The following is an 18,694-nucleotide window of genomic DNA, read 5'->3' on the forward strand; positions in this document are numbered from 1 at the left end:
CTTTGCTACAGATGACATACGATGACTCTTTTGCCCAATGGGCCATTTGACGCTTTGCCATCAAGAATAAAAGTGAACCTAACGAGGTACGGTTTCCAATCGTCTATCACAAGATCCTTAGGCAGCTGGCGCCCCGGACAGGAGCCATGTAGAATAAAATTATTTTCAGTCTCTCCTATGGGAGGCAGAGGTGCTACTGAGTGATTAAATGAATATTTTGTTTTCAAGAGCATGCTTCAGTCACGTTCAGTGGGTGTAATATGTGGCTAATCATGGCAGCAAAAATACTGCAATTTGAACCCGTTCTTCCCACCTAGGAGGATATCCTCCTAGTTTTTCACATGTAACTCAATTGTAAATTGTTGACACCCCAAGAAAATAAAAAAAAAAAAAATATTGAGAGGAAAAAAAAAGTGGAGGTGCGGGGTATCGATCCCCGTACCTCTCGCATGCTAAGCGAGCGCTCTACCATCTGAGCTACACCCCCGACAGGATGTTCCGCTTTCTTTTTATCAATATATTATTTCTAAATTGTTGCGCATTTAACAGACTCCGATTTCAGTGGACGAATACGTGGCATTTTGCGGTTTCACGTTGCCATCGGCAAGAGCGTTCGTCACCAGGGCCGCTTTAATATTTCCTCCTGCCCACTCATCGTCTCCCTCCTACCACCAGTGCCAAGCGCACGGCCACGACCTACTGAGCATAAGGTAGCGACTTCCTCTCAACTTTGCCGCTGTCTCTCTCGCCTGCCGCGCCTCCGAGAGGAGATTCTTAATAATGGGAGTGGGTTGAAAATGTGGGATGAAGGGCAGCGCAGTAACTGCAGAGGACACCTCAACCGAGCTGCACAGGGGGGAAATGGGAATGAAAAGAGGGCAGAGGGAGGGAGAGATGCGGCAGCGCAGCCGGAGCGGCGTGGGGGCGGGAGTTGGCGAGGGGCGCCTCTGGAGAGTCGACCTCCTATTATTGGTCGAGGCGCCGTGGTGAATAGCGCGCGCTTTTTTGGTCCGTAGCAGACGTCGGCGCCAAAATCGCGCTTTGGTTCGTTTCTGGCGGCGGGCGTTTCGCTAGCGCTGGCGCCGTTTAAGTATTGCGGCGATGCCTATCCTGTGTTGTGCTTATGGGTGTAACAACCGAGGAGGCAAGGGTAAAAGATTCGTCGTTCCATCCGGAAGAAGCAACGCGGCTCGCCGAAAGGTTTGACTGCACAGGATCGGCCGGGCAAACTTTGAAAAAGCGCGGGATGGACCCCCGCCTTTGTGAGGGAAGTGGCCGTTCATCAAAAGTTACTCGTATTCTTTCGGAAGATTTGGTGAGAAGCGCGAGCGTCTGCAGCCTTTCTTCGCACTAAATAACGTTCGGCACGGTTGTAGTTGAAAACGTTCACTCGCTGCCACGGAAACCGTACTTCATATTGTCTGAGCCTCGCCGTCTACGCTTCTGGTTCGGCAGGCTTTATTTTGATGCAACGCACATTGCTTGACGCACTTTAGCTGTAGTTGAAACCGGTGCAGGGCTCAGACACGAAAGTTGCGCTTCATATGTTAATTCGGCTATGCTGTTCACGCTGCATGCTGTGAAGATGACGCGTATCTGAAGTATTTTTTTTTTTTAAGTTGGAGTCTGGTGACGAACTCTAGAATAAAACGACGGTTGTCGTCGTTTGAGCCCCCGCTGTTCGTGCTACTCGCGGTGCAGGTCTAGCTTTTAGTAGCGCGCATTGCTGCGCGTAATTGTATTTGTGGGGTTGTTACCAAAGTTGGCAGACAGTCAACGTCAGCTATTTGAGGCGAGGACTAACGGAGTCGCCATCTGTCGGAAGCGCCTCCCTTGCGTAGTATGAACTAGGGATCAGGCGGCGCGCTCCTCAGAGGTTTCGTGGGTTTCGCTTACGGTGCTCAATAATTACACCACGCGGTAGCCCTCCTGGACATGTATTTAAGTACTCTCAGAACGAGGGAAGTCTTTTACTGTCGATATAATAATCTTGTGCAAAGTGAAAGCATAGAATCAGACGCTATCTCTTTACCGAATACGTACAGTGAACGCGACTGCGCGCAGTCGCCGCGATGGCGTCTCCCGAACCGGCTTCTTGCGTGAAAGGTAGGCAGACGCTGAGTAAACTGTGAAATATGTTCTTATAGTGGGCTGTCTGTATAACCAAATGGGTCATAACAGAATGAAGCCTCAATGCAGCGATCGCACGGCTTCGCGGCTACCGAGTGCATGCGCGTCAGCATGCTTGTCCGCGCACAATGTTTTGCTTTCGCTGTGAGCGCGTTTTTGCACCGTGCCGTGAGCTTTAGGCCGCAGCATGTAAGAATTTGACAGTACACTAGCAACCATTGTTGCATGGACGCTGTCAGAACTGCTCAAAAATAATTTCGTTATAGAGACTTCGACGCCTACGGCGACATGTGATGTGCCGTCGCGACGATTCAATCTTTTTCTGTCTTCTAATTTCTTGGACATATCAATATTATTTCACAAGTCGCGTCGCACTGTATGTTTATCGGTCTTCTCAGCGTGCGATTTCCCTCTGCTTAAGTTCTTTTTCGTAATCCAGAGCATTAATTCATGACACAAACATAACCATATGTCATGCCTTCTTTTAATGTGTGTCTTACCGCTCCCTTTCCGTTCCAGTGAACTTGCCAGTATTTAGCATCAACAAGTTCACAGACCAAATTGTCATGACATTAGCTGGGCGCGGGCAAGCGTCTCAGTGCGCGTTTTCTGCTACTCACCGAAAATCGCGTAGTCCCTGCGCCGTAGCAGAAATCTTGCCCGCGCCTGTGCTTGCTGCATAGCCGAGTTGCAGCCGATGGCTGTCTGCCGCTCCTAAGTTTCGCGCAGCTCCTTGTCCTGCGGCTACGTGTGAATAAGGCTGACACCAGGCTCCGTTGCGTACGTCCGGCACTGCGGCACCGAACAGTAGCCTACCATGCTGCATGCCTCCAAAGACAGCCAACCTCTTGTAGTACTTTCAAATGTTGTCAAGCAGACACTCAATTGGCGGTAAAGCCTCACCACTTAATCAGAACCGCAGCGGAGCTGGGACTTTAAACTTTCGTTTTCAGCTCGCTTCGGCGCTTCCGAAGCAGCCGACGCGGCCGCTGTGTCCACGTGATCCCTCATGCCACGTCACGCCGATGGTGGCGCGAACTTTTCTAATGGTGGAGCTCGCTCCCAATATCTTGAGTACGCCATATCTGCGCGCATAACAAATCAGAATGGAGACATCTGCTAAACATAGCCGAAAATATATTGGGTTCAAAGTTGTGCAAGTATACGCTGGTTGAAACATTTTTAACGCGGATAAATCTCGTAAAAGAAACCTCTAACGAAGGGACGCGCAATGACCCAGACCTTCAAGGAGGCGCCACTGGCCTCCTTGAAACCCTTGGGTTCAGAGAGAGCAGTGGAAAAGTAAACATGTCCGCAGTAGGCATTAGTAAGAGGCGATTGGAGGATTGGTGGAAGAGAAGTAGGGAAACGACAAAAAACGGAGACGCACAAAAGCACGGTTCGCAATATGGGATCAGACAATTTGGTTGTGGGATTTCATAGTGTTTTCTTCTTTTATTGTTTAACTTAGGTAGAATATTAAGCACTATAATAGCAAGGGCTTGGTGGCGCAACCCAAAGGGGACGCTCATAAAGGTTCCAAGGTGGATGCTCATAACATCCATCCATCCATCCATCCATCCATTTTCAACGTTCGACATGACGTTCGACGTTGATAAAATTGTTATGGCCATGCGCACGGCGGGCTGACATATCAACAGTTATTTTCCAAATTATTTGTGAACTGTCAGGGTGTATATTTTTCTTCTGTGCTTGGTATCATTTCTCAAAAACTTGTACCATACTAAATCTCAGTTTATTCATCTTAGGATCACTTCACCGAAGACCAATTTGAAAGCCAAATCATTCGGAATTACGGCATCAAAAAATTAAGGCCCGATGCATTACCAAGCCTTTTTGTAGTACGAGAAAACGTGCCTTTGACAGATGAAGTAGTACACCACCATCGGTTCGAGCTTAGACCCCACCTTGTCTTTCAAAAAAGTAGAAGGTAAATATCCACATACAAAGCGTATGTTGTTCCGATTTCTCTTGACGGCGTTGAAGTTCAAATGAAGCTGGTCAAAAGGCGCCGTTCGAGAAAAAAAAAACACTCCGTTAGATCGCTTGAGCACACCGCCTCCACCGTTGACACCGCAGCCGAAGTGATCGCAGTGGAAGGAGCTTCAATGAAGCAGTGCAACGTGGACACTGGCAGTTATTGGAGTAACTCATTTATGAACCTCTCCTGTCATAAACGCAAAAACTAAATCCTTCAGGCGCGCAGTGCACTGCGTGCAAGGGGCGAACGTTGGGAGCGTCTGCTAGCTGTATCCGGTCGAGGTGCCGCCACCGTCGGCGCCCGGGAGGAGCCGAGAGAAGGAGCGTCAGCAAAGGAAGAGGAGAGACCATTTCTGGGTTTTAACTGCGCACCACTGCGCAGGGCTTCCTTGGCCAAGCTCCGTGGTGGCAAATGATGCAGTGCTCTTCTACATCCGCAAATCATGCTCTGCGATAGAATTTCCTACTATAATTCTACTTGCTCTGGCCCCTACCATGCAAAGGACAGCTTTAAATGCTTACATATCGTCGCGTTATAAGTTATTCGTTCAAATTTGCCGCCTCTGAATGCTGCTGCCATACAGCGGCATTGACTTGAAGCACCGATGGAAATGAAAGCATGCGTTAAGTCAACGGTTAAGTGTGAAGTCAAATCTACGATACTGCCGCACGGCTATCGGCTTGCGTCTGTGTCACAGTAAATGTTCGCTAGTTCGTTGCATCTGTATTATCTAAACACCTGTGTACTGCTTCAATGCTGTTTCGGAACTCATGTTGTTGTTTCTAGTTTGCGCGCGAGTGCAATCCCCTCCCTGCTGGCGTCTGTTCAGGCACGGCTTTGAAGACCCTGCAATTTGCCACCTATCATGCGACGTTTGCTTCTCGGGCACATGTTCTTCATTGCGGTCGACAATAGCTCGTGCTACGAACCAGTGATGAGTTCTGAAATTTGTGTTTACGAGGCGTGCTTCTACGTGCGTAGCTACCGGGAACTTAGAGTGTCTTGGCGCACTTCGCTTCAAGCATGGCGACCGAGAAATCAGGCGATCGTGCACTGAAGTGCTGCTTCTGTCGTGTGTGTATGTGTTGTAGAGATCACGGCACCGGTGCGCTTGTGTGACAGATTGGATGCCACGGTGAGATAGCCCACGCTTCTGACGTCGGCGTTTCGTTGTGTGTAGTGGATACGATTTTCCATTTGTAGACTTCAGGGCATGTATTCTCGGACGGTCACTTTCGGAAATATCACTGGTTGAGCGAAACCGGATGACTTAATTTTCCGAGGGTGAGTTGGCATTTCGAGTGAGTGCACTTCGCCGTTTAGTGTCACGCGCAGGCAGTCTGGAGGAGATGTTTAGTGACACTTGTGGGTGAATGCACTTGCCAGTGAGTGCCTTCCAGGAACTCTCGTCGCTGCGTTGAAGTGCGTAGCCTCGATAGCAGTGCTTCTAGAATAAATTACAGAATAAATTAGCACAGCAGAGTCTGCACTAACTCTAAGACCACTTTCTCGTGATTTCAAGTGTTATGAGTGCCTTTGTCACATCATTGAAGCCAAAAAGTTTGAGACATTTATTTTCAACGGATTCCACCATTTTGACCCTGTGGATTTTGGATATGTACTTTGCTTGTATTGACACAGAACAAATCGACATGTTAATGGAATTACATTATTTATATTTTTGATCGCAGAGGTTCTTATACACAAGCATTTTTTGTCGTAATAAGAGGGTAACCGTTTCTAACACTCGAAATGCCGAGAAAAATATCATCCCCTATGGCTTTATCGACCGTCATTGTCATGAATACTGAATGATGCTTGGTTTTGTTGACTAGCACTATTCGCTCAAGTGACACTCAGCGTGGCAAAGTGGGCTCACTCGAAGCGTCACTAAATTTGCTCGTCTGACTTGGGTATGATGAGAGTACCTCCCAGTAGAAGCAGTAACACTTTTGTAAGCTGCGTGGATGTAACTTTATCTATGTAGAGTGATTCATAATGTGGTGCCTCTGGCTACTGATATGCTAAATTGGACACTTGTATGTGGAATGACAGGTGGAACCAGTCAATAATTAGTAGTAGAAAACATTTGAAGCCTGGTATTGCAACTGATGGCCATGAGGAGGTGTGTATTGCTTACATCACAAAAAGTGTGAGCATTAGAGAACACAGGGCAAGCAATAATAACTTTTCTTGTGTGTTGATTGGCAGCATGAGCAGTGCAAAATAATGCTTGCATTATCATTGTTGAGAGTGCAGTTGCACGCTTGCTATTATTCACACGTGGTTGATGGAATGAAAGAAGACAAAAACTTTTTGGAGCATGCCTAATGAGAAAGTTTTGGTTCTAAACATTGTGTTAGTGTCTTGCTTGCTGACGGGTAGCTTGCTTTCTTTTGCATGGTGGTGTGAACATAATATGCGTGCATCCACTTGTGTTAATCTGTCAGGTACGTGTGCCACTGTAGAGACTTCTCACTGTACAAACTCTAGTTAGCCATCAGTGTAACAGAACTTGAGTGAGCTGCTTGGACATCTTTAGATGAATAAGTTAAAAAGAAAATGAGGAATAGAGAACACATAACAGTTCATCACAACGAGCAAGGCCGGGACTGAAAGGAAAATCTTTGAAACATTGCTAATCGTTGGGCTGACACAGGTCAGTAAGGCATCACAGTCTCTCCTAGATAAATGAATATCTTTTTCAGGAAGGTCACATACTGAGGTGGTAATTGATGCGTGCTAAGGCTTTAATTGTTTTCGATTGGCGGCTCCTGCTGTCGGGGCATTGTTGGTAACTTAGCAGGAAATTTGCCACATTTAGAGAGTTTTTTAGTCAGCTCAGTGACAGCGTTGGCATTTTGGAGCCTTGGCAGCTTTTTAGTGACGGAATAAAACAAGTTAATTGGCCTGGTAAAATTCGTCAATGGGCTCTGGCTAACTTCAATGCCTTGTCCATGTTTTATGTGCTTCTGTTTTTTTGCAGCTTCTGATAAAATACCGAAAAGCTTAATAATGAATCATTACCTTCTGCATCAAAGTTACATTTCTAGGTGAAGGATTATATTGAGATCTGATGCTGTTTTAAAAAAGCAGGGCTTGTATTTTTTTCACATTCCACCATTGCAGAAGGTTATTTAAGGCTGTTGTTTAGAAGGTAGCAAAGTGGACATCTAGGGAGACAAATATAAAATAAAGACAAAATTCTGAGCAAGTGATCATCATCACTTTGTTACTTTGTGCTTAAGCGGAATGTTTTCACGTGTGTCTTGGAGATTTTATAAGAAAAATATTGCTGTTGTTATGTGATATCATGTGAGAATGCAGTTATAAGTGGTTCCCGTTTCTTGGAATAAAACTGGCAATTGGTACACGTCCTGTTGTTATGTGTTCTTTTGAACTCATTTCTCGTGCTTTATTCCTAAAAAAGATAATTTGTAATTCCAGCATGTGACCTTCTCTTTCGACGTACTTGTGGCTCTAAGTTACCCTCGCGTTGCCTTAGTGTCACCTTGGTGCGAAACTTGAGTGCAAACAAAATAGTGAATTAGCCAGAAAAGTCATGTACAACTGGAGCCGCTATTTTTGGACCATTCAGTAGTTGTGTAAAAACACAAAGGAAGCTTTCACTAAAGGCGTGATTATTTTTCTGTGCGAAGCCAGTGGCTGTTTTTGCCTAATGTGAGGCAGTTCTGTGACAGTTGGTATTACCTGTCTCTAAAGCTGGTTCATCTGTCATCTGATTATATACTCCACAGTGACACAAAAGTTGCTAGGAAGGTTGCTGTGCATATTTTGAGGGAGAAGCCGTATTGCTGAATATTTTTTTCCTGGCGAAAACATTTGAAATGCTGACTGTGCCTGTCCAGTTGCAGGTGTTGTATCAACTTGCATTTAATTTCATTTATTTCTTCAGTGCAATGAGTAAATCACAGGTAGGGTATAAATATACAATTGAAGGACTCGAAGAACTGTCGGAAGGACTTCGTAACAGGAATAAATGGGGCTCTAGTTCGATTGTGGCAAACAGTATAGGCCCACATATCATATGAAGGTGTGTTCATCAGCAATAATTGGAAAAACGCAATGCCCAGAAAACAAAACTGGGTGGTAGTTTGTGCTACAAGCAGTCGGAAGTAGTATCAGTTACAGCAGAAAAAAGTAAATAATATACAGTACATGTATACTTATTATTACTTGTTATACTGATTAAACAATACTTCGAGTTCTGTAAGGCATTAATAAATTATTAATTAGCTTTGCTCTTGAAGAAATCGTGTGGGTGCTTTGATATCGGCTGGGGATCAAATTACACATATTGCGGCACTCTTGCTCTCATTGACACTTAAAGATGTCCAGAAATTTCGCACTGTTTAAAAATTGTATTGATTTGTTAGATTAGACAAGTTGGTGAATTAAGCACTGAAACTTTTTTTCTTTAGCTGAGGTAGAATTCTAGGTATTTCCAAGCATCTTAGGCTGACTGAAAATACTTTTCTTTCTGTAATTTTGATGTTTTTTTAGGATCTGGTAGTGTTTTGTAGTATCCTTCTCTGCCAGTTAGTGCTGATAAACATAGCATAACATTGCATTTTATTTTTCCTTTTCCAGGTGACTGTTCAAAGGAGTGCCAAGAATATTGTTGCATATTGTACTGAAGATTGGCCAACCATCTTTACTTGAAGGACGACGTTCTTTGTACTTTATGTTTGCTTAGCTTTTCTCACTGCTGCTCTTGTTCATGTAAATTGGCTTGTATATGCCATTTCATATGTAAATGAAGCAGTGGGGATTGGGCACATAGCACATTTTAATAGGGCTAACATAGATTGTGCTTGGTCTTGCATTTACATATGTGGATTAATATTTGGCTGGTATACGCACAACTACTTGTGTTATCTGGTGTCTTGAAATGACTTCTTTAATATCTTCAGAAAGCTTTCTGGGCCCTTCCAATGGCTAGCAAAGCAATTTAATTGTACAATTACTGTTGGAAGCACGGGGGTTGGCCTAGGAACATATACAATAAGTTCTTTTTTTGTGTGTGTGGTGAATCTTGCCATGATTTAGCATGGTCAAGTTTCATAAACTAAGGATGGGCTGTCTCGTTGGGCAGCGAAGTACAAGTAGTCAAATAGAGCATGTGTTGTTTCTTCACAGCTGTGACACATTGATATATATTGTATGTGAACATTTTGTTCTATTATTGCTTGCTTAACATCAATCTCCTAAGTGCAGCATTTTATTTGTTTCTCCTTTTTTTTTTCAGGCTTGTGAGGTGGTCTGCATTGCAGCGCTATAGGCCAGTGTTTTGCACTGTGCAAAATGGTCATCTCGCCTGTGCAGATCGGAATGCACCTTATTTAATTGACAATGTGACATTTATTTTTGCTTGATTGCATATGAATATAATTACCTGCTTTGTTATATCAGTGAGATTTCTTTGCTCGAGATGATGATTTTGTGCATTGTATCAGTGTGTACAAGAGTTAATTTATGGGTGGTGTTTTTCAAACAATGACTTTTTTATGCTAGCTTTTGTAGTTGAGCTACCAGTAAATGAAGATTCACTGAACTGCTAACTTGTCTGTTTCAGTTTCACTGCATTACACCTAGTGATTTGCTCTCTGGTTTTTTTTTATGGTTGGCTAGATTTGGCTATATTTTGTATATTCTATTTGTGGCAGAGGCTTTGTTGTACCGACAGCTCAAGAACAGTCTTGGAAGTTATTTGTCAGTGAGGAATTCGTAACAGCAACAATTAGGATAACAAAAAGATGGGTGCTGTACCCACGACTTCAGTGGGTAAAAGCCAAGCACATATGTGCTAGAGTATATATGTTTACAAGAAACAGCAAATGAAATGCGAAAATCTGAATTGTTGGTTGCACCATCCACATAAATTTAAACACAGACAGAAAGAAGCTAGCCAGGAAATGACTGGCTGCTCATGATTTACATAAGAGTGAGACATGCAGTTGCTGTGTAGTTGGTTTGTAAGCATGCTGGAGTCTTCAACATATGCTCTATGGCCTGGGTTGTGCCACTACTACAAATGCAGGCAAACCTTCAATGCAGTGATGCATTCTAATTGCTTTTTGGCTTATTTGCAATTTAATTTATGGTGATAGCATGTGGATTTTATGCCCTGCTATGGTGTGTTTGAAAGCTTATTACAAGATCACTAGAATTTATACATACGGCAAAGTGGCATGAAGTCTTATTTATGAAGTTTTATCGACAAGTCTTATATTAGACTGGTAAAGTGTTTCTTATGAACTAGGTTTTGATTGATTTGGCAGAAACAAGGTTGAGTATAACTCACAGAAATGAGTGCTACTCATTCGTTTTCTGAACATTGTGCCAAAATCTCTGCTATTGTGTTGTGCACGTGTGATGTCATGGATTTTTAAGCATTTATCTTTTCACCATTTCACCGTAAGAAAAGTTCACAAGACCGGTTGAGTCATTGGCTCCTCTAGAATTCAATGTAATGCTTCTTTACAGTTAAGTAATTAACTGCACCCGAGTAGGCATTGTAGACATAACTTACTGAAGTCAAAGATTGGGCTAATTGGTTCTCCAATGCAACTCCTTGAAGGAGGACAAAAACGAGTGCTGAGTTTCAGCTAGGATACTTTGTTGCAAATGAGAGGTATATACGTCTTGCAGAGTTCATGCAAATAACGAAGGTTAAAATACCAATTAAACATAACTTGCTATCGCCTATACTAGAGTTTCTGCATGTGCTACCATGCTAGCATGTACCACATGCCAGCTTTCCACCAAGAACGATCATTCTTTTAATGATAAACTGATGTATGGTTTGGTAAAACATTGCATGCCTTGCTTCGCCTGCTGGGCTGCAAGAGAGCATAAAAGCAAGTTGGAAAAGTTTAATTAGTAGGCAGCTACCACTCTCGCCTTACAAGCTACTGTTTTTTAACAGAGCATCAGTAAATATTGTCATTATTGCTAATAGTATTGGTGGCATCGAGGTTCATCCCCATTAATTTTCAGGATCGGTCCAGAATTTAGTGGCATACATTTAGGACCTAGCCAGAATCAGTTGTTTTCAAAAGCAAAGCTTCTTCTGTTGTATCTCTTTCTGAAACAGTGTAGTACACATTTCTCATGATAAAACACTGCTATTGCAGAAACGAAAAGTGGAACGAGTTGCGACAAGGCTCATTCGAGTTCGGAGGACGACAGCGAGCTGGCAACAGATGGGAGCCAAAGCCCGCAATTCATGCCAAGCGTCCCAGTGAGCGAACAAAATGTTGCCGGTGGAAAGGGAAAACCTTCGAAAAGGGGAGTGTTCCAGTGTCCACTCTGCCCACACATTTCACATTACCTGAGCGCTTTGAACATTCACCTGCGTAAACACAGCGGAGAGAAGCCCTTCAAATGCAGCTTCTGCTCCGCGGCTTTCGCTCAAGCGGGAACCTACAACCGTCATGTGCGCACACACACCGGTGAAAAGCCATTCAAGTGTGATGTCTGCCCCTTTTCGACGGCGCACAGCCAGGCATTAACTTACCATCGGGCGACCCACGCGCGTTGCAAACCATTTACATGCGAGATTTGCTTTTCCGCGTGTGTGAACAAGGGCATGTTGCTGAAGCACATGCGCACCCATGTGGAGAAGAAGACCGAGGAAGGCGCTGCCACCCAGTCACGGGGCGGCAGCCTGAATGACTAATCAAAGGAGCGCCTTCTTTTTCTATCACACTCAGTCAGACTGCTTGGGCACCTTGTATATTTAAGATATGTTATGTTGCACAACAGTGCATTAATTCGCTTCCTTCTTATGCTCTTTATGTACAACTTTTGATGTACCTGGGGCAATCACTTTTGGACGTAGTTTCCTTTTCTCGAGATTTTGCACTGGACGCGTCTGCGTATATAGCTGTCAGCATTTCTGGTGCTGTGCCAAGCTCGCTATTTTGGCACAGAGTTGCCTTTTCTCATGAAGGGGAAACTATTTTCTAAAGGTATTACTCGAGAATACCGCCCCTCTTAATTCCGGGGGAGTGTTGACCAACACAGCGGTTAGAGTTGTCTCACATAAAACCCCTTGATTGACGCGCCTCCAACAGCAGGCTGGCAGAAAACTTCATGGAGGGACTTTTAAGTGATTTAACAGTGGTAGAATAACAACTGTCGCTGAAGCCAACGTTTTGACAAGAGGTATTGCTCAAACAAAAACAAGACCTCTTCTCGAATTGATGGCTTCAACAACATTCCTTGTTTGAGTACTGCTAATCACTTTAAGCCCCCGTCTGGCTGTAAACCACTCTCTTGTCATGGAGGGACTTTAATGTCATAGAGCGCACCTGTGAAAGTAGCGGCATCTATCATTGTAACTGCTTTTTGTAACCACTGTGTGCTTGACGATGGTCAAGCTGGGAGTTAGGCCAAGATGGGAGCTTTAAGAAACTTGCTCGTGCAGATTTGTTACACTTGCATTGGAAGCGGAGAAGCAGCATGGGATATATCGAACTGAATATACAGTGATTCAGAAGAAAGGAAATACACACTGTTTTCTGATACCTCCGCGGGAGCATGGCTCAGTGCTTCAGCTTAATGGACTAGCCAGTGTAGCATAGCAGATCATGTTTGAAGAGGATGCTCTGTGTGCATGCGCCTACTCACTACTTTGGCATGTGTGCACCATGGCACAGCCCAAACCATAGTGTCAGCCGATGCTACCATGTGGTTTATATATATATATATATATATATATATATATATATATATATATATATATATATATATATATATATATATATATATATAGAGAGAGAGAGAGAGAGAGAGAGAGAGAGAGAGAGAGAGAGAATTGAAGGGCTGCACAGTGACCTGCATTATTCCATTAAGACAACATTCTGCATTCACTGCTGCATCGGTCTCGTCAGATTTTGCGACAAGGGCGTACATCCTGGACCACATCAGTCACTTAATTGGAGTCATAGGTTAGGCTGGTTTGTCGTGAATTCAAGACAGCGACAAGTGGAAAAACCAGTCGAAATCTTGGCAGCAGCTCGCTTCTCTGATGGTGAGATTTGCATTAATGGTGAGCCAAGGTACCAAGCATGGATGATGATGGTGAAGTGGATAATGCAGAAAAAAAACAATCATGCTCCGAAGTTTGAGTTAAAGCAGTCACGAGTACAAAATCCGCTTTTAAGCTTATCTCACATCAAAATGCAGGTATGTATTCTAAAATACAGGATGTTATTTTAGTTGCACCAAATATTTAAAAGTTGCTTGTGGCAGAAAGCACAAGTTTGACCCTTAATGTAAGTTACTTAATAAAGCAGCCCATCTATCAAAAGGATTAATTGAATAAATCACATAATTATGATGAACTTTTTAATTACTTTACAGCACTTATTTCAATTTGCTAAGTTTAGCTAGCGAGTTATGCAGGGCGTATCAAATTAGAATGAATTTTCAGAAAGTGTCCAACAAAATGCATTGGCATTACAATTAGCTTTGTGCTTCAGTGCATAAAACAGCATTTTCCTAGAGAAGTAAATGAAGCAACAGCGCAATTTTGTGCAAGTTTGACAGCGTGTATCTCGAAACCGTTGCCGTCCTGGGAATTCATTCTAAGTTGATAGTGCTTGTCTTCATCCCAGGTTGTTCGCCATCCTTTGTCTCATTTTGAATTGTTTGACAAGAAGGTATTTGCTTGTTAGATACAACTTTGTTTAAAAAGGTTCCACTGTACTTTCTATTGCAGTCATAAATATATGGATTTGCAGGTTGCATTATAATACAACTGTGTAGTGTGTGAACCAATAGAACCATCGACATTCGCTAGCTATAGAGTTTAGCATCTTTTAGAAATATGTGAATAGTGATTTTTCAGACCAAATTGAATACGAATCGAATAGTGCCAAAAGTGAAATCGAATAGTTTTTGAATAATGAACAGTCAGTATCACAATTCATATAAAACATGTTCACGTCCTAGTATTTTTAAACTGGGCAAGTTTCTGTCATTATATGGTATGCTATGAAGCGTTGAATAAAAGCACAAATGGAGCATGCAGAACTGGTTGCTTCACGTGTGCAGGACTCTGGAGAGAGAGTGAATGGTCGCTGTATTGCATGCAGAGTATGGCTACCTAAGCGACGTAGTCTGCTCCACTACACAGTTTCTCATGTTTTATGTCTATACTGTGCCTGCGAGGGTGAAATTTTACCGTAATTTTATTTAATTTGGAGTTTAATTTGGTGCAGTTGTCATCTTGAAATATTAGAAAAGTATTTTAAACATATTTGCATTCACAAATAGTCACTATTCCATCTGAAAACCGTAGCAAATAGGTCACTATTCGATTTCTTATGTGAAAGTTTTGAATATTTGCACATGCCAAGCATTCTTTATTAATAGCCTGACAGGGGAACAGGCATTTACGATTCGTAATCAGCCTCTTGAAGCAACAAGGAAGGCCCAGTAGTCATGAGGGGTCCAGATCATGAGTAGAAGACCTGCGGATGAATAAATGGAGGTCACAGCAGACAAATTCAGATGATGCGTGGCAGCTTACCGATATCCTTGGGAAAGAGGGCATAGAATGAGTGTATTTATATGAGTACCAACCTATAGGGCCAACCTGAAGGATAACAAAGAAACTTGTGACTCGAGTAACAACTGGACGATGAGCTGTAGAATGATAAGTTCTCCTTTATGACAAGAGATGGAAAAATGGTAGCGTGTGTTAGCAAACAAGGATGAAAAAGTCTAGTTGTGAAGGTCATGCAGTGAAAAAAAGAAAGAAAAAAGAAAGAAAAAAAGAAACTCTACAGTCAAATTTTATACAGCATAATGGACACAGATATGACAGTGTAGCTGTTTCTCGCCTTTATCAGATGTCTAGCGAATATGTGCTTGTAATAAATAACGGATTAGTCAAGGTATTTCTGGGTTGGATGCATTTGACTGTAGTAAATGAGTTAACTTGTAGGACCCCCCATAAAAGGTGAGCTATTAGAAAAATGTGGTCATAGAAAAAGAAAATAATTTGCTTTAGATAAACACCAAAATATGTAGGCAATATGTTCTAAAAAAATTGTTTACCCTAGCAGATGTATGGTGATGATTTATTCTGCTCATGTTATTGCGCTGTTATAATGCAGTTCCCACTTCATGTTCAGTCATTCGTTTTATTGCACTACTTTTGAAGTCTTAATAGCTTCTTAAATTGGTCACATAGTTTTCAGAGCATCCCTGTATTTTGGCTATGTTCTTGCTGCATGTTGCTAATTTTACCAAAGCAAATGTTTGTTTGTCAAATACCAAGGTGTAATTAGTGCAAGTCACAATGAAGTGCAGATTACAAATTATAAATGTTTGATAGTGCTCATACAGAGCACTTTTTGCCAATACGTTATGCCAAGCTGTTGTTCCTCATTCAGAAATATTGTGAGCTCACACCTAAGTACTTGTGAATTTAAACGTTAGCAGATTTTTTTGAACGTTTTATATATGTGTAAGTTGTTATTCTTTATAAATTATAAGGCTGCAACTGCTACTGCAGCATCTTAATAATCACCGATGTCTTTTTTCCCCTTTGTCATTGTGTTGGTGCGATCAACACAAGTGTTTAATTCTTGCATGCCTCTGATCAACTGTGAAAAAAAGTGATAATATATATGATGTTGTTGTCTTATATTGCACAAATAAAGCTGTGTGTATATTGAGAAAATTGCCATTGTTTACAGGGTGCATTACTTCATCCAGTGCAATGATGATAAATGTTCACGTTTACTGTGCCTAGGAATAGGCATTGCTTTTACGAATGCATTTTCATTGTCATTGTCGAGCAAAATGTGTTGTTCCAACAAATACAAGTCCCTTTGTTGAACCGTTATAGCTCCAGCCGCAGACATCTCTTGTTCGGTTACTCTTAATTGCTTAAAGTCAACAATGAGTAATTAAAATAAGTTACAAAAGCTCAGAGTGATAGAAAAACTGCAGGTGTCAATGGCCATGCTGAGCTATAGGTTCTGCACCATTGGCCCCTTATATTTGCATTGATGAAGCCAACCCCGTCTAAAGGGGGACACTGAGCCATAATGTAGTAACATGCATTAAGGGCCAGCAAAGTGGGAGCAATACTTTTGCGATTCCGTTTTTGTATTTTCAAAGATTGAGCTAGTTGGTTCTAGGGCAAGGTTCAAGGTATGACAGTGCAACCTCTTGAACAAGTACAAAACCAAACAACAGATAAGGGCATTCACTGTTTTTCTGAAAAGCCATGGAATGCCGGCGCAAATCTGTCCTTTGCTTTGTCTTTGTTTAAGAAGTTGTGATGCTAAACCTTGGATTGGTTTTTGTGTGGCCACGGTGTGGGGTGCATTTCTCATTATAAAACACCGCTGTTTCAGAAACAAATAGTGGACTGAACCATGGCAAAGCGCCTGTTCATTCAAGTTCGGAGGATGACAGCGAGGCAGGAACGAACGGTAACGGAACCATCCAATTCAAGCCAAGCTTACCTGTGAGTGACCGAAATGTTGCTGATGGAAAGGACAAACCTTCGAAGAGAGGAGTGTACCAGTGCCCCCACTGCCCACATGTTGCGCATTACATAAGTGTGCTGAACGTTCACCTACGGAAGCACAGCGGAGAGAAGCCCTTCAAATGCAGCGTCTGCTGTGCAGCTTTCACTCAAGTGGGAACGTACAATCGTCACCTGCGTATGCACACAGGTGAAAAGCCGTTCAAATGTGACATCTGCCCATTCACAACGGCGCAGAGCCAGTCCTTGTCTTACCATCGTGCAACCCATGCGCGGTCCAGGTCACTTTCATGCAAGATTTGCTTCTTCACATGTGTGAACGAGAGTATGCTGATAAAGCACATGTGTGATCACGCACAGAAAACTTGAGCAGGCAACGCCATTTAGTCAGTTGGTTGCAGCCTGATCGCCTGAACGACAAATTGAAAAGAGTGCTTTCTGCGGCACACTCAGTCAGGCTGTTTAGGGTTATGTGACACATGTATTTAAGCCTTGCAGGCTTTTAATAATATTCGACAAGCGTTGACTGCAGGGTATGTCAGTGCATGTGCACGAAACACTAGCCAGCGAGAGGATCATGTGCTATGCTTTTTCTTTCAGGAATGCACACGCCCTCCCTTCGTTTTCTTTGAGGTCGCATCAGTGATATGCACTTTGGTGATACCATGCTGATACTCCCCGTTGTTAATATCTTAGTTCCTTAGCACATATTGAACAAAAATGGAAAACGCATCGCAGGTGAAACGTCCACGTGTTCTGCTTCATGCTGGCGTTTTCTAAACAGGACTGAAGAACAGATAACTGGTATATAGGGTATGCATACGTAAGATGTGAACAATGCAGCAGACGACATATCTTCACATGCCTAGAGTGTGCTTTGTGCGATCACGTATATTGTCCCTGTTCTTGCTGCTGCTCACATGCTGTTACAATGTATTGACACGCTTGCGGTCATGAGCAATATTAGTAAACATCCTTTAACTTCTCTCCCTGTCCATGTTCCCCCTAACCCCATCTTTCCACTGCTGACCACAGTTACGCTGTCAGCAGTTACTTCCTTTCTTTGATATGCAGTAAATAAAACACATAGAAGTTGTGGATTCATTTTCAATTTTGTTTATTCAGCATTGTTACATGATATCAGGAGCACGAGAAAAAAAAATTTTTTTGATGAATGCCTTGCAGTGTGTCCCTGGTGGCGTACAGCAGGCTACAGCATTATCATCCATGTGAATTGGCTCTATGCAAACTGCTAATGTAAGCACAATTAAGGCATTGCAGTGATGGTGTAACTGTCAGTAGAAATGCTTTATATATATATATATATATATATATATATATATATATATATATATATATATATATATATATATATATATATATATATATATATATATAAACGCTCATAGCAGTAGTCAAGGTACATCATTCATTGATGAAATGTAGTGGGATAGAATGTTGCAGAAACTGTTACAGAAAAATGCATCATTTTTAACGTTGACATACACGTAACTTCAGATTAGCCAAGTGCATTCACATTAATATCACAAGCTGTGAAGGAATGAATGACATTACAAGAAGCAGCTGTACAGTGTAGTAACAAAATTTAACAAAATCTAGTAAGATCTTTGTACAAAAGCCGGTGCTGTCAAATTTTTTTATTACATGATGTTAAATAAAAGATTTACAGCGGGGGTTTTCATAGAAAGAAAGCATGTATCTCCTTGTGGGAAACAGTATCCACATGAACAATACTTTGTTTGAAAAAAAGACAGCATTCAGCTTATGTTGGCAATGTAAACTTACAGCATCTATTTGCCATATTTCATTCAGCATCCATCAACTTTCCAGGGCTCTGGATTTCGGGTGGGATAATGAGTGACATTTCCAATAAGTTGAGCCAGCGCAGTTAGCGAGCCACATTTTTCTTGTTTTCTTGAAAATTCATTGTTATGCATAGCCTATAACTGAGGAGCGGCTGACATTTAAGTCAGTTGGAGTCACTTAAGTCAATATGGAGGAAAATG

The 18,694-nt window shown here is 42.4% G+C and overlaps 1 protein-coding gene and 1 non-coding gene across 5 annotated transcripts; one reads left to right on the forward strand and one right to left on the reverse strand.

Moving 5' to 3' along the window:
- Positions 1–414: 414 nt before the first annotated feature.
- TRNAA-AGC (transfer RNA alanine (anticodon AGC)) lies at positions 415–487 on the reverse strand. Its single transcript has one exon. It is a non-coding gene; the product is annotated as a tRNA-Ala (tRNA).
- Positions 488–543: 56 nt separating this feature from the next.
- Positions 544–17,771, forward strand: LOC142592641 (uncharacterized). 4 transcript variants are annotated; one of them, XR_012830755.1, is made up of 3 exons: positions 4,520–5,416; positions 8,744–8,830; positions 11,290–12,884. XR_012830755.1 is itself a non-coding variant. In XM_075704200.1 (3 exons), the coding sequence occupies exons 1-3, from the start codon at positions 5,260–5,262 to the stop codon at positions 17,034–17,036; spliced, it is 618 nt and encodes a 205-aa protein (XP_075560315.1). In that variant the 5' UTR covers positions 4,520–5,259; the 3' UTR covers positions 17,037–17,771. The 4 variants fall into 4 exon arrangements, 1 of the variants encoding a protein (XP_075560315.1); XR_012830756.1 differs by having other exon boundaries at positions 4,520–5,267; XM_075704200.1 differs by lacking the exon at positions 8,744–8,830 and adding an exon at positions 16,534–17,771 and having other exon boundaries at positions 4,520–5,267; positions 11,290–11,396.
- The last annotated feature ends 923 nt before the right edge of the window (positions 17,772–18,694 follow it).

The sequence above is a fragment of the Dermacentor variabilis genome, chromosome 9 (genome assembly GCF_050947875.1).
Source record: "Dermacentor variabilis isolate Ectoservices chromosome 9, ASM5094787v1, whole genome shotgun sequence".
NCBI lineage: Eukaryota > Metazoa > Arthropoda > Arachnida > Ixodida > Ixodidae > Dermacentor > Dermacentor variabilis.